General features: G+C 51.3%; 8 protein-coding genes across 8 annotated transcripts; 4 read left to right on the top strand and 4 right to left on the bottom strand.

Moving 5' to 3' along the window:
• Positions 1-1,003: 1,003 nt before the first annotated feature.
• BO85DRAFT_401148 (uncharacterized protein) lies at positions 1,004-2,268 on the top strand (the record flags this gene model as incomplete). The annotated part of the gene is made up of 2 exons (XM_025657150.1): positions 1,004-1,307; positions 1,477-2,268. The coding sequence occupies 2 exons, from the start codon at positions 1,004-1,006 to the stop codon at positions 2,109-2,111; spliced, it is 939 nt and encodes a 312-aa protein (XP_025513826.1). The 3' UTR covers positions 2,112-2,268.
• Positions 2,269-4,542: 2,274 nt separating this feature from the next.
• BO85DRAFT_69211 (uncharacterized protein) lies at positions 4,543-4,908 on the bottom strand. Its single transcript, XM_025665597.1, has one exon. The coding sequence runs from the start codon at positions 4,821-4,823 to the stop codon at positions 4,605-4,607; it is 219 nt and encodes a 72-aa protein (XP_025513825.1). The 5' UTR covers positions 4,824-4,908; the 3' UTR covers positions 4,543-4,604.
• A 28-nt stretch (positions 4,909-4,936) lies between these two features.
• BO85DRAFT_460998 (RNP domain protein) lies at positions 4,937-6,973 on the bottom strand (the record flags this gene model as incomplete). The annotated part of the gene is made up of 7 exons (XM_025661751.1): positions 4,937-5,079; positions 5,131-5,712; positions 5,807-5,858; positions 5,937-6,074; positions 6,139-6,232; positions 6,420-6,486; positions 6,586-6,973. The coding sequence occupies 7 exons, from the start codon at positions 6,971-6,973 to the stop codon at positions 4,937-4,939; spliced, it is 1,464 nt and encodes a 487-aa protein (XP_025513824.1).
• Positions 6,974-9,922: 2,949 nt separating this feature from the next.
• BO85DRAFT_451147 (uncharacterized protein) lies at positions 9,923-11,305 on the top strand. The gene is made up of 2 exons (XM_025660522.1): positions 9,923-10,677; positions 10,748-11,305. The coding sequence occupies exons 1-2, from the start codon at positions 10,126-10,128 to the stop codon at positions 11,078-11,080; spliced, it is 885 nt and encodes a 294-aa protein (XP_025513823.1). The 5' UTR covers positions 9,923-10,125; the 3' UTR covers positions 11,081-11,305.
• Positions 11,280-12,772, bottom strand: BO85DRAFT_451146 (uncharacterized protein; the record flags this gene model as incomplete). The annotated part of the gene is made up of 1 exon (XM_025660521.1): positions 11,280-12,772. The coding sequence occupies exon 1, from the start codon at positions 12,666-12,668 to the stop codon at positions 11,283-11,285; it is 1,386 nt and encodes a 461-aa protein (XP_025513822.1). The 5' UTR covers positions 12,669-12,772.
• A 140-nt stretch (positions 12,773-12,912) lies between these two features.
• On the top strand, positions 12,913-14,920 carry BO85DRAFT_521732 (WD domain protein). The gene is made up of 3 exons (XM_025665215.1): positions 12,913-13,507; positions 13,573-14,443; positions 14,533-14,920. Exons 1-3 carry the CDS (start codon positions 12,973-12,975, stop codon positions 14,750-14,752), a joined length of 1,626 nt encoding a protein of 541 aa, XP_025513821.1. The 5' UTR covers positions 12,913-12,972; the 3' UTR covers positions 14,753-14,920.
• Positions 14,921-15,195: 275 nt separating this feature from the next.
• On the bottom strand, positions 15,196-19,506 carry BO85DRAFT_69001 (GTPase-activating protein BUD2). Its single transcript, XM_025665596.1, has 2 exons — positions 16,529-19,506; positions 15,196-16,476 (listed from the first exon to the last, which is right to left on the bottom strand). The coding sequence occupies exons 1-2, from the start codon at positions 19,335-19,337 to the stop codon at positions 15,518-15,520; spliced, it is 3,768 nt and encodes a 1,255-aa protein (XP_025513820.1). The 5' UTR covers positions 19,338-19,506; the 3' UTR covers positions 15,196-15,517.
• Positions 19,507-23,385: 3,879 nt separating this feature from the next.
• Positions 23,386-27,133, top strand: atgI (autophagy protein ATG9). The gene is made up of 2 exons (XM_025658054.1): positions 23,386-24,575; positions 24,653-27,133. The coding sequence occupies exons 1-2, from the start codon at positions 23,845-23,847 to the stop codon at positions 26,745-26,747; spliced, it is 2,826 nt and encodes a 941-aa protein (XP_025513819.1). The 5' UTR covers positions 23,386-23,844; the 3' UTR covers positions 26,748-27,133.
• Positions 27,134-27,372: the final 239 nt, after the last annotated feature.

Genomic DNA, 27,372 nt, shown 5'->3' with positions numbered 1-27,372 from the left:
ATATCCCCAAGACTTGAAGAAACTTGGGACAGATTAGCTTTTATCCAATGGATATAATTAGTGGCAGTTGCGCGATACGTACTGGATGACTTTATAACAGGCTGGGAGGACAGTTAAGGGTTTAATTCGGTTTACCCGTAACATAGCGAAGTCCTTACTGGATTGTCAGCTGCATGATCGATGCGTGCCACGGCCTTGATCTGTGTGTCTTCTATTTGTGACTCTGCTATAACTATATTATTACTGAATCCCCTTATAAATATTTATTGTCCAAATCGTGAGTAGTATCCGCACCCATTCAACGAACACTCGCTGCTACCCACTGCTGCTCACCTGGTTGAGACCTCAGAATGGCTTCTTGTTTTATCACTTCAGCTCATCTGACAGTGTATGTTCCTCTTCCTGTCTTTACCAAACTCCCGTCACCCATTTGAAGGGCATCGCGGAATGTTTTTGTTTTCGCGGCTGAGATCCTCAGGCGGCTGGAATATGGGTGATGGCTCACAAAGAGCCGGGCAGCCCTAAGGGCCAATGAGCAGTAAAGAAGCCTGAAAACGACCGTGAATGAATGAAGAGAACACTTCAAGCCGAATATCTTTTCTTTGAACCTGCTCGGTTTCTCCTCCTTTTACTGTTGTTCCCATTTTCCTTCCTTCTCCTTCTCCTCATCATTCTTCCCACCTCCCCTCTCCCAGGCCAACCCAGAACTACCTCTTCTACTTGACTTACTTGAACCACTTGAGCCAACCAACCAATAGCCAGTATGGTCACTACTCGGAAAAAGCAAACGCCACCCAAGCGTCCTCCCCCAGCCGTACAAGAGAAGGGAAAGGGGCCAGCTGTGTACCCCAATGGCGAGTATCTCTGTCAACAAGAGGAGTATCATGACATAATGGAACATCATTTTATGATGGGCATGCTAACCCGGCCTCATATACGATCCGCGCCGGAAATAGTCCGCAACGGCTCTAGTCTGCTCGCTCTACGCGTCCAGGGCTGGGCCATGGCATGGGGTGAGAGCAAGCCGATATACCGTCTCTCTAATAATGACAAACGAATGATCATTGCAGGTCTGGATGGTTTTTGCGTCCAAGATGACTGGGACAGTATATATTCCTCTCTTCCCCCTGGCGGTCGTGCTGAATTTGGGATTGTTTTGTTGGAAACCATGATGAACAAGTTCATCTATGATAAATTTGCCGCCTCTACATTCTGGTTCATGGATGCAAAAATGGATGCTGCTGACCAGGAAGGAGATGACAACTTCTGCAAACGACTCGACTATGTCTATGAGAGGTTCAAAGAAAGTAGGTTATAAGACCCTTCGTCCTCCCCCACCCTCTTTGTTTTCTCCCCACGCTGTGGAGTCAATGTCGCTGACTTTACCCTTTTTCTGTTCCTTCTGCATAGCATTGCCCCAAGACGCAGCCTGGTGGAAGTCGACCCTCGTGAGCGTATGTATGATGAGAGCGTCAGAATGGGTGTCCAATCCTCCTCCCACACCACTCCTTCATGCGACACTGGAACGCCGGAAGCCCCTTCTAAAGACGTATGGAGACGAACTGCTAGCGAGCCAGCCATTCCAGCTCTTATTCCGAGGCTCACTGAGCGAGGAAGATCAGGCCATACGCGAAGAAAGAACTCGCGAAGTCCTAGAGGAAGCTGCCCATCAGTTCACCAGTCTCCAAGGCGATATGTTTGGCAATCTTGTAGTTGAACTACTGCCTGACCTTCCGACCTTTGATCGCCATGCCAAAAACATGGATCATCATATCCTTCACGTCGGCTTCATGCCTCACCACGGTGCTCGGGTTCTAATCGTGACACGCCCGCACTACAGCTATCATGACATTGTAGCAACCAATGGTTGGCAATCTCGGCCTCCTCTCCAGATCGTTACCGCAAGGGTTCTGACGGCGCCTAAGGGGCCCAAAGCTCGGACTCGGTGGGCTGCTGCTGGCGATAAGCCCATTTATGTCGCGCAGGGTCACACCAATACCGCAGAGAAGGAGGGAGTGAACCAAGAGGAAGCTGTTGATGAGGGTAGTGATGGTGAATACAAGCCACGGAAGTTGCGGAGGACATATTTGCGAGGGGCTGAAGATGAATAAGGGGTATTAGCCTGGGAGTAGACGGACGTTTGTCGTTGATATAGGGGCTCTATATGATTTCTGTTGTGCTTCAGATCTGTCTCTTCCTTCCTTTCTTTCTTCTGATTTTTGATCGTTTCAATGTACGGCTTGTGTGTCTCTGTCATTCATTCCTTTCCCATCAATAGATTGCTTCGTTTTCTTCAGCAACCAACTGAATAGTAATATCAATTGTCCAGCTTTCTTACTATACATAGTATAGATTTGGAGCAACCATGATGTCCAACACATGTATATATTACACTAGCTGTGGAAGACTGCCCTCCCGCCCCAAAGACAAGCCCTGCTACTACTCCAGTAAAACCCAATATAGACAACAAGAAATTCCTCATCTCTGGTCCATATGTGCCTCATTCCAACACCTCTCAGATACACTCGAGTGTTTCCAATACCATATAAGCCAGTCTAATGGATAGATTGTTGGAATAGATTGATTGTAAGACCAATTTCTCACTATGATCAACCTACCACATCTGATGATCATACCTGAAGTTAGATATTATATAAGCCAGTCAGGCATGCATGATTGACACTGAAACCCATTATCTATCTATTCTCGATCCTATCTACGTACTCCGTAGATACTGACTACTAGTCACGTGATTAATCAATCTTCCAGAACTGAGCTTGGCACATACTTCAACCAATCACAATAATGCCATATACTCATCCCCCCGGATATCAACTCCGATGTGATAAACAGAACATAACCGAACAGGAAGAGCTTTCGATCTTTAGGTCTTTTTGGCTTAGCGGTTTAGCCTGAACCCCGCTATCTCTGTAACTATTCCCGCTACGAAGTCATCAAAGTGAGCCCCGTACCAAAATACTGACGAGATCTAAGTGGAGGTACGTACTGCAATTTATCTGGTGGTAACTAGAACTTAGCGCGTGGCTGAGGTTTGGTGGTAGTCTACATCGGGAGGGACAGCGTATCTGAGATTAGTTATACAAGACTAGCTCATCCTGGAGATAGATAGATCGTCATTAAAAAGGCAGCAACGATGATGCGGGGCGGCACTTTTGATAGCTGAAACTGCAAGATAGCCAGTAAGAAAGACTCTTACTCTTTGCTACGTGAATAGTAGTGTTTTTCGATATCATTATTGGAAGAATTAAAAAGACGCCAGTTCCTCGGCTGTAGTGGGGGGGTACTACTATTGTATCTATCGATCTATCTACTACATCTATACTACCTTTTTTTCTTTCATTTCTTCACCATCCTCCTTTCTTTAAATATATATATATATATATATCTGTATAATCATCGTGCCACGGCTGTGGTATTAAAGCAGGATGGATTTGGATCGATGGGTTCAATGTAAGGGAGCGCTGGTTTGATTGTGTAAGTGATGGATTACCTACTAAATACAACCTTGCGATATGACTTTCTAGTTATTTTGGGTAGGTATATATAGGACGGGAGCAAAGTCTGCGACTGCGCTGCTGGACCCACCGACCCTTGTCTCGATTGTCAGACTCATTGCGGTGGTCATTGCCGTGATGTAAGTAAATCATACTACTAGTATCTACTATTTACATATACTTCAGAAATCCAGACTACTGACATGGTGATACCTCTATTGGAAACAAATTGAGGAGGCAAATAAAGCGGAGGCCGCTGCTAAAAAGGCAGAAGAAGAGAGACAAGCCGAAGTGATAGATTTTAGAAATAGTGATATATAAGGAAATTGAGTAACTAAGTAAAGGAATTTATACTGTAGTATGATCTTGATTGTGATTCTATATCTACTACTATAGTTATCAGCTACTATTCAGAAGGATCACATTATTATCTGTAGTAAGAAAATTCAAATCGATGATGAAACTTCTATTATGATAGGCTATTATAAAAGGAGACAACTAAATATCTAGATATGATAAAGGGTATTGGTCTATAGCAGTCCCGTCTTTTTCCACAACATGTACTTGTATCAAATCCTGCTGAACCAATCTATTGTATCCTCCTGTATATACCACTGTCTAAAACAGAACATCAATAGATATTAGAGTTAGAAGCTAAGTAGCCATGGCAGTAGTAAGATCCGACTGCGAGTCCCGATAAGGAGAGCAATCAGTAGACGAAAAACAGAGGGAACTATAACTTCGCTTCCTACAACAAGTGAGTAGAGGAGTAGTAACTAGTTAGTAAGGAATCAGGGCTCTTTTGGCAATAGTTTTGTCTTGGGAGCTGAGCTATAACTTTGTTGATCATTATGGGAAGTGGTCATCCTCAAGGATCTGTTACCATTGCCCATAGGGTACTGTTCTACTGGAGAGAATAGGGTTGAATGTTATGTATATTCTTCGAAATTCCTAGAATGTGAATGACGAAAGACCCACCGCATCTAGCTTAGCATACTGGTAACTCCAAGACAATCACTACCATGTATAGTCGGGTATCTCCGTCCTAGCCTACCACTTACAAGCCTACAAGTCAAACAATCAAACGGGTCAAACCCTCCAGTGCAGCAATTTCGCTAGGGCAACCGTCCAAACGCAAAGGAACAAATCCACCAGAAGCCATCCACTTGCAATTTCAGCTTGAACAACATCCGATGCGTCCCCGCCAGACCAGATCGTCGGAGATATGAAACAACAATAGAATGCCCGATAGTAATAGCAAGAAAAACAAATCATAAGGTATGCCTGGTATGGAACAAAATGCAGCATACGCGAACCCGCGCCAACAGATCATTCTTTTCTCGATCCGGAGTGTTACATCGCAAACTTTTTTCGGCCTCGATATGTCCTCCCGAAAGAAAAAAACAAGTCATATGATAGTGTTACATGATCTGATCCTGCGTGATCGGAGCAGTCGGCTCAGTGCCGTCCATCGCAACATCACCGGGCCCGGGGCCGGCGTTCATGTACTTGACGAACGTAATGCCCAGGGGACGACCGCCGTACTGGTAGCCGGTGAACTTGGCTGTAATGCAGTTAGTAGATGTCTTTCTGCGGATGCAATCACAAAACCTACCGATAGCTGTCTCCGCAGTCTCCGTACTATCAAACTGAACCACACCGGTGCCGCGGGAGCGACCATTGGGCTCGTACTGGATCTCCGCACGATCAACCTTGCCGATAGTCGAGAACAGATCCACCAGATCCTCGTTGCAAGTCGACCAAGGCAGGTTGCGCACGTAGATGACAGCGCTCTTGTCGCCGCCGGAGGTAGCGAAATCGGTGAACGGGTTAGGGGGACCAGAGGGCACACCCTCGAAACCACCAGGAGCACCACCGAAACCGCCGGGCGCACCGCCATAACCACCACGGAAGCCTCCGCCGAAGCCGCCACGGCCACCAAAGCCACCGCGGCCACCGAAACCACCACCAAAGCCACCGCGACCGCCGAAGCCACCACGGCCACCGAATCCAGGTCCAGCACCAGCGAAGCGATCCTCACGAACCTCCAGCTGGCGTCCTTGCCAGTCGTATCCGTTGAACTGCTGAATGGCATTCCGGGCATCCTCGGGGGACTCGAAGGCGACAATACCAGAGCCCTTGGGACGGCCGGTGGCATCGGTGTGAACATCGGCACGGATCACAGCGCCCTGCTGAGCTATATGAGAAGTCAATGTCAGTGCTGAAGACGCTTGCGACGGAGAGGAGGCAGAGAAGGCGATTTAATAGAGGCTCTGCCGTCCCATACTTACCAGCTTGGCGGAAAAGATCCTTCAAATCTTGCCAGCCAACATTAAACGGAAGCTAAACATCCCCAGCGTCAATACCTAATCCTAGTCGAGCATGATATCAAATGTCAATGGTGGACGGGAATAAACCAACATTCGAAACATAAAGCTGACGGCCACCAGCGCCGCCGCCGGCAGGGCCACCGAAGCCGCCACCGAAGCCGCCGCGACCACCACCTCCGAAGTCACCACGAGAGGGACCTCCCGTGAAACGAGGCTCGGGCTCACGATCCTGCGCTTTGTCAGTATCCTCCGACCAAGACTTCAGTGTCCCGGAGGGAAATGATGCATCATACCTCACGGACGTAGACGAGTCTTCCCATCAAGTTCTGGTTGCTGAGGGTGTTTACCGCATTTTGCGCTTGTTCCCTGGTTGCGTATTCCACAATCCTATTGTAACTGTCAGTAACACAAAGCTGACCATCAAAGACCAAGGAACCCAACTCACCCGCATCCCTACAGTATCCCGGACGGCCAGGCCCAGCCCGTCAACCCAAACAGTCCATAACAAGCGAACCAACAGGGGAAGAAAAAAAATCCAGAAACACGAAAAGGGAAAGGAAACCAGCCACACTACGCATTGGCGCCCACCTTCGACATTCCATTGGGAAGCAGTAAGACATCGGCAAAGATGACTTCTCCAGCTGTTCGAGCGCGGAACGTCCCCCTCCAAAGTCAGCCACAGATTCCAGACCCGCACAAACGCTATCACACGCCCGGCAACACGATATGACCCTGCTCACCCTGTCTCATAAAATCTTTCAAATGATGCCACTTGACATCGTAAGAGAGGTTGCCCACATAGACGCGACGGTCTTGCTGGGACGACTCGCGCACGGCTTGCATCATTTGTTCTTTGGCGACGGCGCGATCTTCGAACGAACGGGGGGGAGGTGGGTAGCTGCTGCGCCCACCGTAACCAGAAGCAGAATGACCACCGGGAGCGCCTTGGGTCGTACTCATAGGCGAACGAGAACGACGGTCGGAGCGGCGATAGTCGTCACGACTGCGAGAGCGACTGCGGGGAGAGTAAGAGCGACGGCTGCGTCGAGGGCTACGAGAACGACGACGGGGAGAACGAGACCTCTCGCGCTGTGCGTGGTCAGTGTCGTCGAAAGCAGATGGAGACATGAGGCGGGAGGAGAGCGAGCGCGCGGGAATGGCAGAGGGAGGGTGGAGATTTAAAGAAAGGCAAAGAGGTGGTGAGACAAGAGTGGGTTGGATGAGATCAGCGCGCAAGGTCCCTGGAACTGGGGATGGTGGGTGGGAAATGGAGCTGCTTGGTTGGATGGAACGAAATCGGGGGAATCGGCAATGGAGAATGGCAATGGAGAGAGATGGGGGGAGTGAATTGGAGAGTTGAGAGGTGAGTTGAGTGAAGAGGGAAGAGCAGGAGCAGGAATGCACGGGACTGGATTGGATTGGGTCCGAGTTCCGGTTTCTGCGCCAGACACGGGGCCGGTCAGGTGATTTGACACCCCAAACAGGTTTAGCGTCAAACGCCAGACCGGGGGGACCCTGGGGAAAGTCACGGGCAAACTGGACACAGCCCATTTCCAAGAGACCAGCAGTGGAAGGGGGAGGAGAGTGAAGAGAAGAGACAGATGCAAGTGAGAACACAGTGAAATCGCTTCCGTGTGGGAAATAATCAGGCAACAACCAGAAATAATAATCCCAAAATTAGATGCATCATAGATGAAGATCGGAGTGGAAGATCAAGAACGAGGGTGGATAGCTTGCGGGAGTGGCAGCAAACAGTGGGGATGACGGATTCCCGAACGTGAGCCGTGAGCACCGCCCATCCCATCACTCTGTCTAGTATTTGCAGCTGAGATGGACCTGTTCACTGTCTCCCCGTCCAGCTGCCCGCAACAATGGCAAAGAAAGTCCTTTCTTTCCAGAAAAACAACCAAGAACAGCGCTAACTCGCATCCATTTCCCAAGAAGAGCTACAAGCGAATCAACCGATCGGAAAGCAAACTTACTTGATAGGGTCGATAGACGTCGGCTGAAGATTAAGCCTAGATGGTAAGCCACCGAATCCACGGTCGGGAGGGAACAAAGCAGTAGAAAGGAAATTACCAGAGTACGAAAGAGAGGGGGAAAAAAGAAGGGGAAGATTGGGATGGGGACGGGAAAGAAGAAGGAATTAAGGTAGCAGAAAGAGGAATGGAGAGGAGGCGAGACGCGCGAGATAAAGGAGGGTGACGGCGGGAGGGGGGAAGGGAAGTCAAGTCAGACACAGAAGAAAGTGTGTGTGTGGTGTGTGTGTGGGCGGCTGTGTGTGTGAGAGAGAGGGTGAGGAAGTACTACTAGCACAGTAGTAGTAGGTGGGAGTAGTGTGCGCGTGTGTGTAAGAAGCAGCCAGCCAGGGAAGGGGATGGCCGAGAGGGGGGGGAGGGAAAAGAGAGAAAAGGAAAAAGAAACGATGAGACAAGGTCCAAAGCCAAAACCAGCTGAGAAAAGAGACCACTGTCGTGCTGTTCCAGCCCGTGTGTGTGTGTCAAGTCAGATCCAATCCCATGCCATCCCATCCGCCCAGTGCAGAAGCAGTTCGAGTCCGTCTTGTCTGCCAGCCCGTTCGGGACACCATGCAGCACGCGGCGTGATTGGCCTTCCCCCCGGGGGCATCCGCAGCCAACCCTCCACTGAGCGTGGTTGTGGTTGGCGTAGCTGTCGCAGCAAGAGGAATGAGATGCATGGTCGGGATGGTTGGCCACTGCTCTGACTCGGCACGTCCACCCGGCGCAGTGAACGAGGATGGAGGTCCCCTGCTGGTGTGGGAACCCGTGTGATAATGATGAGGGGGGAGATCAGAGATACGGATAGGTATGTGCCGCCTAGACAAGGGGGGGTGGGAGGAGGCACATCAGGGTTGAAGTCAATCCTGTCTGCCGGGCAATCATGTCACAAGTTCATTCCCAGCCGGGACAGGAATGTAAGGTGAGGTAGCCTCAAAGTATGGATTATGGATCGAAGCAAGAGGGAAACGTGGGCTGGATGTCCACCGGGACAAGCCATTGACGGTGGATCACGAGAGAGACAAACAAACAATCCGGGGAACCGACATGGGGGAAAAAGAGAAGTTGCATTATAGGAAAAGTTATCACCCACCCATGTTGATGATATTTCCAATATTGGATTTGATGGAGTAAGAAGAATAAAATGAATTAAAAGGGGGGTTGTGGAAGGGAGAGATACGTTAGTTATCACAAGGGAGAGAATAGTAGTGGTTGGTATACGGAGTAGTGGTGGTAGTGCTGATGATGGTGATGGAACAAGGTAAATGGAGGGACGGACAGGAAGACAGTCTGGATCGCCTTTCAAGACGGACGAACGATTATCAGAACGAAACGGAGATCCGAAAGGGAAGAGGGGGATAATCGGAAGGGATAGTCTAGTGGTCTAGTTAGTACGGGAGTAGTGCCAGATGCAACAAACACACTAGTAGATAACAGTCGTGAGGAGAAGAAAGAGAGAAACAGAGAGAGTCAGTCAGATGGGGCCAGAGTGTGAACAGAGAGAGGCAGCTGGGGATAAGCAAGCCGGCAGGGATGGAGGCTCGAGCGGTCGGGATGTTCTCTGATAAATAAATAAATGGAGAGGGAATAATTTGAAGGAATCAAAAGGATCCAAGGGAAATAAATTCAAGGGTAAGAGATGGTCGAGTGGCAGTAAATGAGGCATTAATTGATCATCCATCAACATCAGACAAGACAGCCTATCATCTTGTCAGGATCAACAGGCACAGGCACCACCACCGCATCCACATCAATGCAGTTGATTTCAGCCCTTCATTTATTTCCACATTACTCCAAAATACCTATCAACTAGATCATACTTAGAGCAATACAGTAATTGACCAATAAGCCACCGGAGTGTGCTAACCCCAAAGTTGTTCCCATTGTGACTCTCCAATCTGCTTCCCCAGCCCATACTCCATCCACTGTAGCACTAAAGACAGCCACTGTCTCATCGCCCCCGACAGAATCAAGAACCCTGAACCACCACAAGCCCCAATCAACTCCATCAATTGACGGTGTAGACCCCTCCCTTTAAACAAAACAATCCCCGTTGATCGCACTAGAATAGTATACAGTCCAAAGAGTTGACCCCAGACAAATACCACTATGTCACTATGTATTAAGACATCCCGAAGAAGAAGCTCTTGGCTCTCCGCTCAGGCCACCGCTTAGAAAATCCTCCGCCGACTTCCATCTCCATCTCCATCTCCGACCTTCAATTCCTCCCAAACCACAATCACAACCACTGCCTCACCCACCATGACTCGCTCACAACCCCTCCTCACCCTCTCTCGGAGGTATCTCACAACTGCCGCACCCCGGACAACCACAACCACACCCATCCGTACAACCACATCTCTCCTCACCACCAAACCCACCACCACCACCACCCTCCGCACCATCCAACACCAACCATGCCTCCGCACCACCACCACCACCCCTAGCATCCGTTCCTACCACTCCATCCACCACCCTTCCCCACCCCACGAATACTCCAACTCCCAAACGACCATCCTCTCCTCCGCTCTCCGCCACGTCCCGACCCACGGCTTCACCCGCGACGCCCTAACCCTCGGAGCCCGGGACGCCGGCTTCCTGGACGTCTCGGTGCAACTTCTCCCGCGGGGCGAATTCGACCTGATTCTCTTCTGGCTGGCGAGTCGTCGGGGTCTCCTGCGCTCCAAGGTGGACAATGATGCGCTGCTGCAATCCCAATCCCAGCAGGGACCTCTATCCGTGGACGACAAGATCAAGGTTCTGATTATGGAGCGGTTGCGCATGAATGTGGAGGTGAAGGATAAGTTGCAGGATGTATGTTCCCACTCCCTATCTTCATTATAGTAGCGATACGTGTATATGCTAATGATTAATGATCATGTAGGCCCTAGCCATCATGTCCCTCGGCGAAAACATCCCCCTCTCATTATCCGAACTGCACGCTCTCTCGGACGATATCCTCACGCTAGCGGGCGACGCTTCCGTCGATGCATCGTGGTATTCGAAGCGCATGGCTGTGGCGGCCGTGTATGCGTCGTCGGAGTTTGTGATGACGCGGGATACGAGCGCGGGGCTGCGCGATACCGAGGAATTTCTGACTCGCCGGTGGGCGGATGCAAGGGCTGTGAAGGATAAGGTGTCTGGGGTGAAGCAGTGTTTGGGGTTCTTGGGGTCGACTGCTGTGGGATTGGGGAGGAGTTGGGGGTTGAAGCTGTAGCTGGTTACCTGAACCCTTCAATATGATGGGGAAGAAGGTATGGGGTGGTGGTAGGATGTACTATTATTAACATCATTTCTTTTTAGCTTGCTTTGCTTTGCTTACTGGTATTTACTTCCGGTGATACAATTGTACTATATTTACATTCACGTCTCTTTCAACGGCATCATACATATATACTGTACTATACTATACAAGTCAATTAATAATCCCTCGCCCTCTCAATCTCCTTCACCCTCCCCTCCAGCTTCTTCACCCACCCCTCATCCCCAAACAACTCCCGGACTGCCTTCCGATTCGGCGCCAAATCCCACCACGGCTCACGATTCGACTTCCCCTGCTTGCCCTCCACCTTGGCCTTCCGCCAATGATTCCTCAGATCATGATCCCTCTGATTCTTAATCGAATGCAACAGACCGCACGTACGTCGATTCGGTTCCACACCCGTAACCTCCATATCGCGCAGCAGCGACACCACACCCGGCAAATCATGACACCCGCGCCAATAGAAGTAAATAAACTCATTATAAAGCGCCGTGGATCCACCCAGGACAGCTGATGCCCTACCCATAGACTTGATCGTGGCACGGAACTGACTGATCAGGTGAGATTCAGGATAATGCAGATTGAGAAGCTTGAACGCGACGAGGAGCATCTTGGGATAGAGTTCGGTGACGACCGGTTCAGTGGGAACGACAGGGGGAATGGCGAGGAAACTCTCCGAAGTAGATTCGTCCTTCACGCCCAAAAGACCCTTCTTCTCATCGTCCAAGTGTCGCAGGATATTAAAGATCCGCTCCTTGCATACCTCCCAGATAGCGGTATCTCCGCGACGGTTATCAATAGCGTCCCAGAGCGCGGCTTCAATGCTGACGGACTCGCGCATGATCACAGCCTCGATGGCCCTATCCATGGTGATCTGTTTCGAGGAAATCATCTCCGCTAGCTCGTCGTCGGTGTATTCGCCTGTTTGGAGCTTCTCTTCAATGGCGGTGTTCTGTTCTCGCACGGCGATTTCGCTCTCCTGTCGCTCGGTGCGCGCTGCGCTGCGCTGGCGCTTCTCTTTCATGTCTTGCAGGACGGAGTCGAAGATCGCGGAGATTTGCGCCATCTCGTCCATTTCTTCGTCGCGGAGGGTGGGTTTCGATTCCGTTGACGATGATGACGGGGTGGATGAGGTGAGCTCGGTCTGGGATTGCTGGCGGCGCTCGGTGCCGAGTTGTTCGAGCAGATTGCCGAAGATTTGCTTCTCGGTGCTGGTCATGGTGACGGGCTTTTGCGGAGCTGGTTTAGTGGGTGTTTGTTGCTGCTGCTGTTGAGTGACGGCCGCGGCCTTTTTCCGTAGGAAACTTCTCCGGACTGGACGGGAGGGCTTGTCATCTTGTGCTGGTTCTGCTGTTGTTGTTGTTGTTGTTGTTGTTGCTGCTGCTTCATGGTCCTGATCGTTGGCGTCGCTGGAGGTCGAGTACTGCTGACGGAATGGAGGAGACAGGTATGCGGCAGTGAGGGTGCGAGTCTGGTACAGGAATGGGACGGACGAGTTGCGAGTCGCGAGCGCCAACCAGGATCGGGAGATTCGGGCACTCATTGTGTTTGACAATGCCGAATTACAGTCCAATATTAAATAGACTGTAAATACACGGCAACCTTCCCACTGATTAACAATTGGTGGACCGGTCTGCCGAAGTGAAGCTGAACCAGCCGTCCGTCGGAGAATCTCCCGCTCGGCGCAGTTTCTCCCATCAATTAGAGTCACGTGACCACGCGGCGCTCCGGACGCGCCTCTGATCCGCGCGAGCAAAGTTATCCATCTGCGCCATTCAGCAGTCATTGCAGTGAGCAACACTCTACACAGACATTTGCCCTCTGTAAGAGAGAGAGAATTATTCAACATGGGCAACGACGAAATCTCCGAATTCGAAAAGCAGCGCCTAGCCAACATCGCCGAACGCGATGCGCTACTTAAAAAGCTGACCATGGAGGCGCAGTCCTCGGGGCTATTCCCGCCGAAGATGCCCAAACCAGCAGCGAAGGACCAGTCGCGGACAAAGAAGAAGACCCCGGTCAAGAAAATCAAGGAGGAGACGCCGCAGCCGCGGCGCATGTCATCCCGACTGAGGGGCATCGCGGCGGAGAGCGAAGTCGCGAAGCGCAAAGCAGAAGAAGAGTACGAGGCGCGGCAGGAAGCGGAGCGCGCGAAACGAGTCCGTAAGTCGGATAACTTCTCGTTCAGTGATATCATGGTGAATGGACAGAAGTTGCCTGCGGATGGATTGATCGGAGTGGATGTGGTGACCAAGGGTGTGGCGATACCGTATCAGCGGACGTTTGGCGATGATGAGATCCAGAAGACGACGGATAAGGATTTGAAGGCGTTGAGGAAGGAAATGAATGGATTGACGCTCTGGGATGCGTGGGAACCTAATCGTCTGTCCCCTCTCTCTCTTCCCCTACTACCATCTTCCATCCGACAATGTTAACAATCACAACAGGCATCAAATTGACCCCCGAACGAGTCTACGCCATGACCTTCCACCCGACAGAATCCAAACCCCTCATCTTCGCCGGCGACAAAATGGGCCACCTCGGCATCCTGGACGCCTCCCAAGAGAAATCCACCTCGATCAAACCCGAAGAAGACGACGACTCCGACTCCGAAGACTCAGACCCAGACCCCGTCCTAACGACCGTAAAACCGCACACCCGAACCATCAGCAGCATGCACATCCACCCCAGCACCCCCACAACCCTCTACACAGCCAGCTACGACAGCTCGATCCGCGCCATGGACCTCGAGAAATCCACCAGCGTGGAGAAATACGCGCCGGAATCGACCTCCTCGGACGAACCCATCTCCGGCATCGACATGGCCCTCGACGACCCCAACGTCCTCTACTGGACCACCCTAGACGGAGCCTTCGGGCGACACGACATCCGCACGGACCCCACAGCAACAGGAACCGTAACCACATGGCAACTCTCGGAGAAGAAAATCGGCGGGTTCTCACTGTACCCGACGGCACCGTACTACTTCGCGACAGCGAGTCTGGACCGCTCGATGCGACTATGGGATTTGCGCATGCTGCAGAAGCCCAAGAGGAGCAAGAGAGGGGGTGGTGGTGAAGATGAAGGTGAAGGTCCCACCCCCGTAGGAGAACACTACAGTCGACTGTCCGTCTCGCATGCTGCATTCAATAGCGCGGGGCAGATCGCCACGTCGTCGTATGACGATACGCTCAAGATATACGATTTGAAGAAGAAGGGGATTTCGAGCTGGGATGTGGGTCATGCGGTTGGGGAGGATGAGTTGGGGCCGGATACTGTCGTGAGACATAATTGTCAGACGGGGAGATGGGTCACGATGTATGTTTTATCCCTACTTCCTTTCTTTTTTCCTATCAATGTTCATTTCTTTTGTTTTGAATCATATGCTAATAATGATGGCATGACAGTCTCCGCCCCCAATGGCAGCAGAACCCGCAATCGCATATCCAGCGCTTCTGCATCGGAAATATGAATCGGTTCGTGGATATCTACAGCGGAGAGGGAGATCAGTTGGCGCAGTTGGGCGGGGAGGGCATTACGGCTGTGCCGGCGGTGGCTGTTTTTCATCGTAGTAGGAATTGGGTCGCGGGGGGTACAGCGAGTGGGAAGATATGTTTGTGGATGTAAGATTTATTGTTATGAGGGTGTGGGGAGAACTGGGCAGGGGTTGGTTGGATGTATGTATGAGATCGGAGTGGTTTTTAGGATGTGGTTTGGTAGTATTATGTAGTATATTCAGGCGCGGCATTAAGCGGTACTCAAGTACAAGTCTAACAAGGTGGAGTTACTCATTTCATCTATGCCCAGAGGAAAGGTAGACGCTATTTACACAACAATTGCAATTGTAGACTGGCAAAAAACACCCCCAAGAAGGGAGGGGCTTTTGCTGCCCACAATCCATACATCATCCATGGAAGATCATATCCGGCACTCTGCTCACAGGATCTCTTGTTTTCCACGTAAAAACAGCCATCAGAGCAGGGTATCAACACCATGACAAATGCTTTCCAAAATAAAACCAGCAGAAGAGGGTGGTAGGAGAAACGAACGTTAAATCATGGGCACATGCGGTAGGAGAAAAGGAGAAGAAATATAATCGCAGAAAAATTTACACCAGAAGATGCAGGGATCTCAATACATGAAATCAAGCTCTCATGTTGTACACAGAAATGGCTGCCCGCAACATGCAAGCATCACCGCTGCAAGAGCTTCCCCGATGACATTCATGGGGCGTAGAGAAGGCGGGGCAGCCGTAGAAGGTAAAATAATTTTTGTCTAAAGCCACAGAGGTGGGATAGATGCTTGGAATCGTCATGGTCCAGATAGGCCATGACACCACTGCACAAGTTCAAGAGCGAGGCAAGCCTAGGTATTACCCAGGCGACTTGGGCGTCATAACTCGTTGCGCTGTTCCTCACGCGAATGCTGAGCCTGTTCCCGATCCTTCGCTTTGCGGCGAGACGGGGGCACGAAATCGAAGAACCGGTACTTGCTTGTTGTCTCCCTGGTGATGCTAGATCTGCGCGATTTCGAGGGTTCGGGGTATTCAAGCGAATACGTGGAAGAGTTCTTCGAACTGCCGGTGCTGTCCCTGGGATCTGCCCATCGTGGTATCGAGAAGGGGACTCTACTTTGGTCCCAGGTGGCAGAAGAGGAACTGGGAGGCGTGTCATCCTCGGCTTCAGGAGCGTAATCGGTAGATCGACGCGGTAGAGAGGGCCGTGACGCGAAATAGCCGATCGAATTGCGATGGCTGCCCGTAAGGGATGTCGACCCTGCGATAGCTGCCTCTGTGGCTGGGCTCGTAGGCTTGGAGCTGTCTTCGTAAAAGGTCACCGATCGTTCCATGGCATCGACCAGTTCCTCCCACTTGACCTCAAGGCCTCCGTTTGGACGCTCTGCCTGCTCGGCTCTGCTCAAACATTCCTTGGTGCGTTGGTGCAGACGAACGGCCATTTCATGGAATTTGCTGACGGCTGGGTCAATCTCCTCCATTTCCGCCAGGCGCTCCGGTGCGATCTCGAGCCATATACTGATGAGATTGGCAAAGCTTCGCGCGTGATCAATGAGGAAGGGTAGACTAGGGAATCCTTCGCGGGATGTCGGGGGCAGACGACCCAAAATCTGTATGGGGGTGGCATAGGAGGGTGTGACGATAGGTGCGGGACGGTCGGCAGGAATAGCACAGATCGAATCGACGAATTGCTTGAAATCGGCGCGGTTGCTGACCAGAAACTTGTTCATGGGTTCCATCCAAGGCTCCTTGCTGCCGAAGGTAGTCATGTTGGCCAGGCCCTGCAGGGCCTTGGCGATCAGCGTCAATGTGCGTTGGGCGCGGGGGCGGGGATGATCTGCGCGCATTAGAAACATGAAGATCAGTAGGATGGGGAAAAGAATAGCTACCTTTGAGCAATCCAAAGAGTTTGGGATTCAGGATTGCTGGACAAAAGAACCGCAGAAATAGGAAGCCCGACACACTACTGTATGTGACTGACCGAAGGAAATCGCCATAGCGGTCCTCGGCACAAGCTCGGATGTGCCGAAAGATGAGCCTCAACTCGGCCGGGCATCTAGATGCAGAGCTTGCAATCGACTTCCAGACTCCTGTACTTAGGGAGACGAGGTTCCTCCAGTTGCGTTCGAGATCATCCGATCGATGTACTCGGGAAGGGTCTACCTCGCACTCCGGGTCGGTCTCATCGATATCGCGAAGTCGCTCGCCAATGGTTTCTTCCAAGTATTCCTTGCCTAAGCGACGCATGTGGTAGTCAAGCGCCTTGGTGAGAAGCGAATTTCCTCGAAAAAGCAGGTTTGCCTCGACGGTAGCAGTACGGCCCATATCTCTCACAAGGACTTCTCTTTCTTGGCCCGACTCTCGGGAATCGTTGGAGTGAATCCTCGTGGTATACCTCAGTCTATTCGCTGTCGATTCTTTGTGCAGCCCGTCAATCTCATCCTCAACCAAGGCTGAGATCCACTCGACAGTCGTGCCGGACACCTGGTAAATATTTAGAAGAGCTTCGGACAACTGATTCAGCTCCGAGGACATGACTTGAGACATGTTGATAGTGAGCCCATTGGTGAACGAATGTAGGATTTCCGACATCGGCGTGTACTCGTGCGACATCAGAACGACCGTCTCCTCCATCCGCGCTCGCATGAGCATTTCACCCACCGGCTGATCTTTATCATCTAAGATCGGCCACCACTTTTCCGTTTCCACTCCAGGCTGTAGATCGTCCAATTTCAAATCGACCCTGCCGAACGTAGCATCCTGGGAGGAGAGCTCAACATCGTCTAACAAACGTGCCGGATTACTATGGTCCTGGCCATAGGAGCCATGTGCGATAAGCGTCCAATCCTTCTGTGTCGGGCTGATCGTCTTTACTAGAATCGATACTTGCGACAGGACAGGTGGAAGGTCACTGAAATTAAAATCCTCTCGCCAAAACGGGTTGGCTGTGCGATACTTGACAGCAGTTTTGGCACGGATTTCCCCATCAAGAAGTACTTCTGTGTAGTAATCGCTCACGGCAGATGTTGGGGTTGAATTGCTATGTGACCGTGACTGCTTCCGGCTTCGAGGGGCCTTCTCCGCAGCCTTGTTTCGGAGCAGCTTAGCTTCCGTGACTCTCACATTGAGCATGCGCTCGATTCGGAACATATCTGCCATGGATGACGCAGCGGCGTCGGACGGACTCTTCGGGTCATCTTCGGCACAAGTTTCGGGCCCATAGAGCTCAGGTATCGTAAAGGCGCGCAGGAGCACGAACCATACCTCGAATAGGACTCGACTTTCCAGGGCTAGATATACTGGTCGAGTGATGCCGGATGCAGAGTGCACGGCGTATTGAGGATAGATGGCGATGCAAAATTCATCTTCCAAGACCGAAGAGTGCAATTGCTGCACGGAACAGCGGGAGAGTTGCGAAAGTTGGATGCATGTTACAAGGGTAATGTCGGACTCGGTATACAGCTTGAAGGCACCATTCTCTTGCAACGTACAGCTGACTCTCAGCCACGAGGAGGAAAGAGCTCTCTGTTGGCGATATGTTGACACTCGGCGGCCAGAGGAAGGTCGAACACCCGACGCACTGGGCCTGTCCCATAATAGCATCTTGCCAACTTTAATGATAGCTGCCTCTTTTTGTACTGTACTTTCGGAGTTTCGCCGGCGCTCGACCAAACGGCGGTCACCAATTGCCACCGACTGGGGCTTTGTCATCTTGTTTTGGACGCCCTTGGGGCGGATTGGCTGCCAGCACAACAAAGCAGCAAGCCAGGAATCGAATGTTTCGCTCACATGGGGTCTTAGCTCGACACCGAGTCCTGAAGTGAACGTGGAGACGCTGAGATAGTTCGTCCGTAGTTCCGGATCGACCAGCGAGCGAACCTGACAGCCACGCAGATCAGGAATCAAGGTCTTGGCCAGTGCGGGCTCCCCCTTGGCTTGATATATTAGACTGCCCGTGGCGACGTTGATGGCGCAGTAGCCCGAGGACCAAGCCGTTGTTGATGCAGTCCGAAACGAAAGAATGCCGTGCATCCTTCCACAAGTCGTTTTCATAAGCTGCAGGATTTTGGACGCATCGGTAGTCGACAGCGCCGAGGGGGTTTGATTGGCCGATACGCTCGTCACCAAGCTCGAACCCCCTGGGGGCTTGCTTGACCGTTGGCGGCCAAGGGAGTGACTGAAATAAGTGGGGGACTGAATGGACGGAAAGCCAATAGATGACGACTCGTCCGGGGTTTTGGGTTGTGGCACTGCGGTGTTGATAGATCCCAGGCGATTCCGGGCTCTGAAAAATGTGTTAGGGGAGATCTCGCTGCGCTGATCATCTAGGGTGGTGGTCCGTGACCGTGCGCGCTGACTTTTCATCTCCACATGTGTATCTTCTTCGTCGCCTGCCGAGTGGTAAGAGTGATAGTCGCGACGGGATTCTCGATCGGAGGCTCTTGTCCGGGTGGCGGGGCGAGGGGAAGCTGCTGCACTTGATGCGAGATACTCCGCCTCCGAGGAAGGTGAGTGGTTGCCAGCCTCAGAGTCTGGGGTGACTGTTCGAATTCCCGTGTCCCTAAAGCTATCGGGATACACCATCCCGTGCCGGTCCTTGGAGGAAGACTTCTTGCTGGGCCGCCGTTCCACAGGACGACTGTATATTCCCTGATGGACAGAGTTCCGTTTGAATCCACTTGACCCTTCCGGCTCCATCTTTTCTTTCCACCCACGCACGACGGAACCGGTAGCAGCGGCACTCGGGAGAGGTCGCTACAAAGCACACGGGACGCAGGCAAACGGGCGGAGACACATAAACTGGTGATACACTGCGGGATTGTTACCTTGCAGCACGCTGACACCCAACGTACGCTGCGCAACCGTCCTCTGACAATTGAGGGTCTCTTTCGTCCAATGGGTCGCTAGCTGAACGCATGGAGTCCGGGGTGAGGGAGGGAGCTAGAGTCGCACATTCGGTCGAGGCCGTGGCGTTTTTGGTGCTAGCGACGGTGAGAGGAGGCGGGAGGGGGGGGCGGTCGCAAAACGATTGTTCGTTCAGGGGAGGGGTGTGGTATGGTGGTGATTCGACGGACGTGACGATGATGGCGGTGGCCGTAGGGGGACCAGTGAGCGAACGGGAGAAGCGCAGGCAGTTGTGGACGAAAAGTACAGAGCGAAAATCGCTAGTAGGCGCGGCAAGGAACCAACCCTCCTATACTCCAAATACAGCCGCGATGTCGCTGCTAGAAGGCCATCGTCGGGTATGTTAGCTCGATGGGAAGGAAGTGATGATGGGAGTAAGCGGGTTTGAAAGAACACAGCAGTAGCAAGCAGTGGGTGGTGGTAATGGGTGGTAATGGGTGTGGTGGTGGCAGCAGCAGCAGTTCGGTGGATAGATCGGTCGGCACAAAGGTTTGGTTCGACCAACCGCGGCGTGATATCATTGGAAATTGACACAAGAAAGCTTGAGGGGAAAGAATAGACGCACCTTCATGCGCTAGAATTGATCTAATTGTCCTGGTAGAATAGAATAATCCCCTCCTTTGCTTTTGTCTTGTTTTGAGAGGGAATTCAATCCGTAGTCTCGGGGGGGAGGGGGAGGAACGACGACTAGGGAGGATGGAAAAAGGGTGGGATAATTGGTTCAAATGATTGACGGATTGGTGAAGCCAATTACCCAGACGACGTGCGTTGTGAAAGCTGCAGATCCCGCATCAGCATGGATGCATTTTCTGTACGACAGACGGGGGGGGGTGGTGTCTGGTCTAGTCGGAGGGGGCAGTGTGAGGGAGAAGGTGTGGTAAATGGTGGTGTTGAGAAGGTGGGTGGAAGTAAGCGAGGGACCAGAGAGGGAAAAAGAGGGAGAAGGTGGAAAGTCAATGATCAGCTGGGAAGAAGGGCGAGGGATGGAGTCAGTCCGCGACGGAGGGAAAGCGGGAGGCGGTGTTGAACTTCGTGCAGCTGAAGAACAAGCGGGCCGGGGGGGAAAGTGGGAAAATTAGGACACAAAGAGAGGAAAGGAGATTGGAGATTGAGAGGAAGCCAAAGAAACGAGGACGATGATGATACTACTAACGAGTTCCTGACTCAGGTATATCAATGACCTTTGGGGAGAGGGGGAGCAAAAACAGAACCAAAAGAATTAAAAAATTAATATCTCTCTTTACTTACGTTTCACTTGGGATCAGGGATACTGAAAGGCTAGAAGAGTTCAAGTCGAGAGGAAAAGCTGGTGATACGACAATGGAGAGACCCTTCCAACTTCCAGAATATGCAGGGGAATTTGGACAAACGCCCGATGATCTCTCCGATTGATGATAGTAGAGGTAATAGTGAGTGATATCAGTAGCGGAGGAGTATTATAGAGTAAGTAGGACACGGCACTACGTGGAGTAAGGCAGACAGAGGCAGGCCTACGAGCCCTTCTGGTTCTTTACTACCCTGGGACGAAGGCGTTGGTGATTTTTTGGTTCCGAATTGACGGGGTAATTGGCAACACCGGTTATGGAGTCATTGAACCACTCATTGGACTTTCTCCCCGACCAATCGATCAATGGCCTGATGTTGACCTGCTTGGTTTGTTCTATATGCAAGTTGACCCTATATTGTTATTTTACTATGAGCAAAGCAAAAGAATGAAAATTGAAAAATAGCGATTTTTCTTCAGTCGTCAATTGACCGGGCTAGTACGAGTGGAATTAGATCAAATAGAAAAAATAAGAACAAAACCTTAAGGAATGAGGAGGGTTGAACGAAAATTTAAGCTGAAATAAGGAAAAGGGAAAATCGACGGAAAAGAAAAACTGCTGGGTTCAGGCTCTGGGGCTGGGATCCACTTGATGATGGAAGGCGTGTGTGTCTTTGAACCTCCTATTTTCCCAGTCTTCCTGACTAAGTAGTAGGTGGTGTGTGGTTAAAATGACTGACTGGCTGCAAACTGGCTATAGGGAAGCACGGTGCAAAAGCATTGGCTTTATAATAAGACATTGATTATAGCTAGTGCCACTGCATATGATCTTCCTTATGAACACGCTCCTCTGCACACACTCGAGCCCATATATGAGGCGTTGTTTCAGGGAGGTCATATTCAGTCCCGGCTTAAAAGCAAGCCAGGCTCTTCTTCCTTTGAGCCGGGAATGAGTTCAACCCAGTCTCTTTCTATAGGAACGGTGTGCAATTGAACTCGATCGCTTCACCCGACCCGATTTCCATGACCAATCTATGTTATGCCCAGACACTAGGGACAGATCAGCCATGTAGGAACTAGGAAGTCGTACGAGGTACGTATCTTTGTTCTCTGGCTGAAGAAGCGGGTCAAGGATGGTCGATTATCAGGACCTTCCAGAAAGGTCGACGAACGCACCACCTCTGGGCTAATGTACAACCAGCCCCGATAGTGGTAAATTACTTTTGTTTCCCGCTTTTTGTTTCTGTTCTACCCCGATTACTTCTGCTTTGCGCGTGCTCTTGCCTTCTTTTACCCTTTTCAGGATTTGACTGATCGACTCGGTACCTTGTGATGGTTCTTTTCCTTCTTCCATCGGCACCGAAGAAGTCGTACAGAATCAAATCGTGGCAGAGATGGTCGTACAGTTGTCAGGCAGACCATATTCCAGAACAGATCCCAACAGGGTACGGCAGTCAGATCCGAGTCACTAATGATTATCGCCACTGGGATCCTTCCCGCCTCCCCTCCCCTGTAGTATTACCCGACGTTAGATTGCATTTATATTGCAATGGCTGCTGGTGTACTCCGAAAGCAGTAAGCACAGTGTAGTGGGAGTTGTGGCTACTAACCACGCATGACTATGCTCACGTCAACGGTGTGCAGAACGCCATCTGCCGCAATTGTAGCCTAGTTAGTTGTCGGCATCCCGCCGTCACTAGTCAAGCCATTGCCCAGCCTTTAGCCAGACTATTCATTGGCACTACTGGATAGAATAATTTTGTAGTAGTTGTTATCGCGGGTGTCTTCCAATTTAGCCAATTGATCCCAGAACCGGACGGGGAGAAAAGCCACCGCCAGTCATCAAAAACCACAGCGCAGTATCTATCTATTCATAGGTTGGCATTAACCTTTGAAGGACCAGGCCGAAGAAGGAAAGAGTAACTCGGTCTGCGGGAGAAACACAACAACTTCAAGTCCATGGTACGGAGTACAGTCTTCACTCAGGCGAACGTTTCACCAATATGTGGATCATTCGGGAAATCATGGACTTCATCGAACCATATATAGGGCAGCCAACGGACACCTGGTCAACAATCCCACTGCAGCTGGAGGATGGGGAATTCTGGAGGACAACACTTCTATGTCTTGGGTGGGACAAAAAGAAAGAAAACGCAGCCAAAGACCAACGATACACCACGTATGTTAGACTCTTGACTACTTACCAGTGAGGAAGGAGCCCCTGCCGGGCACTGGGCAAACTAGCAAATAAGAAAGAGCTTCGAGAATGGAAACCCACCCCGCACGAGCCACACCGGCGCTCAAGCATTGCTGGCGCTGGAGCCAATCAGTGGTCCCCATCGGCGGCCCATCCCGTCCAGCATCCCACTTGGGCCTGACTCGTGTCGTCACAGACTCACCGGCCATGACTCGGCCATCCCATCATGTGACATGCAGCACGTAATCATGCTCTTTTTGGGATTTTCCGCATTAACTTCGTTCCGAGCTTTATCACATGATTGTTTATATATATGCCTTAGGCTTTAATGTGATCGGCTCAGGCAGCGACGAGTGAACTGCTTTACCGCTTCGGCGCAGCAGGACTAGTGCTATCGAGGTGACTGATTGACTGACCGCCTGCATCATCGGAGCTTATCACGAGGCGGTCATCAGCTCCTCCTCCAACCCCCCCCGGGACTTGCTCCTGATCCTACCGACCAAAGTCAACCGACCTCCTTCAGTAGATAACTACGAGGTCCATCGGCTCATCGCTCATCATCTTCTTGACTTTCTGATCGAGTCAAAGGCAAACTGATCCTGCTTCGCTCATAGACTCTTCCTCTTTGTACTGTTCCAGGCGGAACAAGTCGATCCTCGCTCTAGATTCCCGAACTACTACCGCCCTTTCGGGTTCTGAACCATCCCGAGTGTTTTTCACTATATATCGTGTTTACCCTAGCTGGATGGCCTTGAAGTGACCTCGAACACGGCTTGACGGCCGTTCATAATGTACTGATGATTCTATTATCTACTTCTTCCTTAGTATCTTAGCCCAAGATGATGACCTCCAATATCTTATCGCGTTTCCTCCCTCCCAACGGTTCCCCGTCAGTGTACGAGACAATCCGACAACATGACAATCATTCGGACGGTTCGGACGTGGAGGAACGTGCAGGAATGGCGTTTGACGATGAACATGGGGACCGATTCAGCGACCGTGAGCTGGAAGATGCTCTAGCAGATGCTGGGAGGGATGACTCCCCCGGTCCCAGCGATCCATTTCTCCCCCGAAGCCCGCCAAGGAAAAGGGACGAGGAGGGCTTTCTCAAGGCCGGTTCTCGTCGCCGCAAGTTTAGCCGCCCTGGTCGGATACACGCAGCTTCACCGCGCCACAAGTTCGATGATAGTGATGATGATGTTCCTCCCTCCCTCCTCGTGGAAGGAGACCAAGATGACGATGATGTTCTGAAATCGAAGCTCCCACCTCCTCCTCGTTCGAATAACCCCCCGAATCTTGATCATCAGCCCAGATCATCGCCTCGAGACGACCGAGTCCACTGGGAAACCGCCCGCGAACGATTACCGCTACATGACAACAATAGGAGGGCCCATCATGCAAGTCTGTGGTCAGCGGGATATCCAAACTTAGCACTGGTAGATCCTAAAGAGAAGGCACTGTGGATGTGGGCAAACGTGGAGAACCTGGACAACTTCTTGAAGGAAGTCTACACATACTTTCTTGGAAACGGTATTTGGTCGATTCTGTTGAACAGGGTTTTAAGTCTCTTGTAAGTCTCCCTTGCCCATTTTCAACTCACCTGTATGATCGAGACTGAATCGAGACTGACATGTGCCTGGAATTCAGGACCTTTGCATTCGTCGTAGGGTTCAGCATATTCCTCACTAACTGCATTGACTACCACAAGGTACGCGGGAGTCGCACTCTGGACGATATTCTGATCCAGAAGTGTACAAAGCAAATGTCCATGTCCGCTACCTTCTTATTATGGCTGCTTTCGTTCTTTTGGATTGGCAAGGCCTTTCAGTACCTGCTAGATATCCGAAGACTGAAGCACATGCATGACTTCTATCACTACTTGCTTGGAATATCAGATGCTGAAATTCAATCAATATCCTGGCAAGAGGTCGTCAGCCGATTGATGACTCTGAGGGACTCCAACCCTGCGACTGCGGGTGCGGTCTCTGCGAAGAATCGCAAGTTCATGGGGAGCCAATCAAAGCAGCGCATGGATGCTCACGATATCGCGAACCGACTGATGCGCAAAGAAAACTATCTGATTGCCTTGATAAATAAAGATATACTAGATCTGACGCTTCCGATACCGTTCCTGCGGAACAGGCAATTGTTTTCGCGGACGCTTGAATGGAACATCAACCTCTGCATCATGGATTATGTTTTCAACGAGCAGGGTCAAGTGCGGACGTTGTTCCTGAAAGACACTCATCGACGGGCCCTGAGTGAAGGCCTGCGACGGCGTTTCATGTTCGCAGGCATCATGAATATCTTCGTAGCCCCCTTCATTGTCGTCTATTTCATGATGCACTATTTCTTCCGCTATTTCAACGAATACAAGAAGAATCCATCGCAGATCGGATCCCGACAATACACGCCACTGGCAGAATGGAAGTTCCGTGAGTTCAACGAGCTGTGGCACTTGTTTGAACGACGTGTCAATATGTCTTACCCTTTCGCGAGCCGCTATGTGGATCAGTTCCCCAAAGACAAGATGGTGCAATTTGCGGGTTTCGTGGCGTTCGTCTCTGGGGCATTGGCCTCGGTATTGGCATTGGCTTCCGTTGTGGACCCGGAGCTATTTCTGGGGTTCGAGATCACTCACGACCGGACCGTGCTTTTCTACTTGGGTGTCTTTGGTTCTATCTGGGCTGTCGCGCAGGGCTTGGTTCCGGAAGAGACCAATGTGTTTGATCCGGAGTACGCGCTCCTTGAAGTCATCAACTTCACTCACTACTTCCCAAGCCACTGGAAGGGCCGTCTGCATAGTGACGATGTCCGGAAGGACTTTGCCGTGCTGTATCAGATGAAGATCGTCATCTTCCTGGAGGAGATCCTAAGTATGATCTTCACACCGTTCATCCTCTGGTTTAGTCTGCCCAAGTGCAGTGACCGTCTCATTGACTTCTTCCGAGAATTCACCGTCCACGTCGATGGGATGGGATACCTGTGCTCCTTTGCGGTCTTCGACTTCAAGAAGGGCACCAACGTGATCTCGCAAGGGGACACGGGTCGGCGGGATGCTGCCCGGCAGGACCTTCGGGCGGACTACTTCTCGACCAAGGATGGCAAAATGCTTGCATCTTATTACGGGTTCTTGGACAACTACGGTGCTAATCCGCGCGGAGCTCATCCGTCAACGAAGCGACAATTCCACCCTCCACCCACATTCCCGACCCTTGGATCCCCCTCTGCCATTGAGATGGGCAATTTTGGAGATCGGCCGGCAGCAGCTGGGCTGATGGGTCAACAGTCTACATATGGCGCTCCTCGGTTTGGACCCGCTGGCATGGGCGACCATCTCTCCCCGGCACCATCGATGCTGCTCGACCCGCACCATCAGCCGTCAGCATCAGGGTTCCGGTCAACGCACCGCGCTAATCCGTATCCGCGCTATAGGGCCTCACGACCACCTCCCACCATCTCCGACCCCATTGAAGATGAAGATCCTCCGGCGGTGGGCAAAGGTCGTGGTGCAGTTAAATCGTCGCCCGGGGTCGGGTCGAGCGGGGGTGGCATACTCACCAGTGATAGTAACCTGGGGGAGTCATGGCGGATGAACCTGGTAGGCGATGAGGTCGAAGAAGAAGACGAAGGCGGCGAGAATGTCGACGCCCTGGCTGGCGGGGCGGGTGTTCTGGGGCTCATCCAGCAGTTTCAGAAAGTCAACCAGGACAATCGGGGACGGACGACAGTTGGTATATGATTAGAATAGATGGCGATGGTGTCAGGTTTCAGTCGCCTCTACGGTGCACATGTTTACAGTAGGGAGTCCTGATTACCTGGAAAGCCTCGGGTATCCTGGCCCAGACAGCCCACTGGAAAAGGCAGTCATTCAGTCATACGCCAGTAGTAAGGGTATTGTATGTAGAGTGGAGGATAGGCTAGCCACGCTAGTGATCACACCTGCAGCAATGGTTTAGTAGTACTAAAGTTTACAATGGTTTTGTCCAGCTGATTTATTCTGTCGGGGTGTATGTATGATAGTCTAGTCCCGGCTAAATGGAAGGTAGTAAAGAAAAGGACCAGGGTCTGTCTGTCTGACCGGACCTTTGCCCCGATTCAACTAAGCACCAAACCTTTTTTCCCCTCTTTTACTTTCTCAAGAAACTGAATGTTTATTTATTTAATTATAACCTGATACTGCTCTTCCTTTTTTTTTTTTTACTTGAATCGACCCATATTCTTCAGGGTCTGTCTGCTCGCTCAGAGTCCGAGAAGAGCACGTTTCAGGGTCCTCACATACGAAACAGCAGTCCCCGCTGAGAAAGCCCCTCCAAGTCAGGGGAGAGTGAAGACTAAACCGAGGGCACCAAAAATTCTTCAGAGAT

The sequence above is a fragment of the Aspergillus piperis genome (genome assembly GCF_003184755.1).
Source record: "Aspergillus piperis CBS 112811 unplaced genomic scaffold BO85scaffold_14, whole genome shotgun sequence".
Taxonomy (NCBI): domain Eukaryota; kingdom Fungi; phylum Ascomycota; class Eurotiomycetes; order Eurotiales; family Aspergillaceae; genus Aspergillus; species Aspergillus piperis.
The sequence above is the reverse complement of the archived record's forward strand: the minus strand, read 5'-3'. Positions and strand labels throughout refer to the sequence as shown.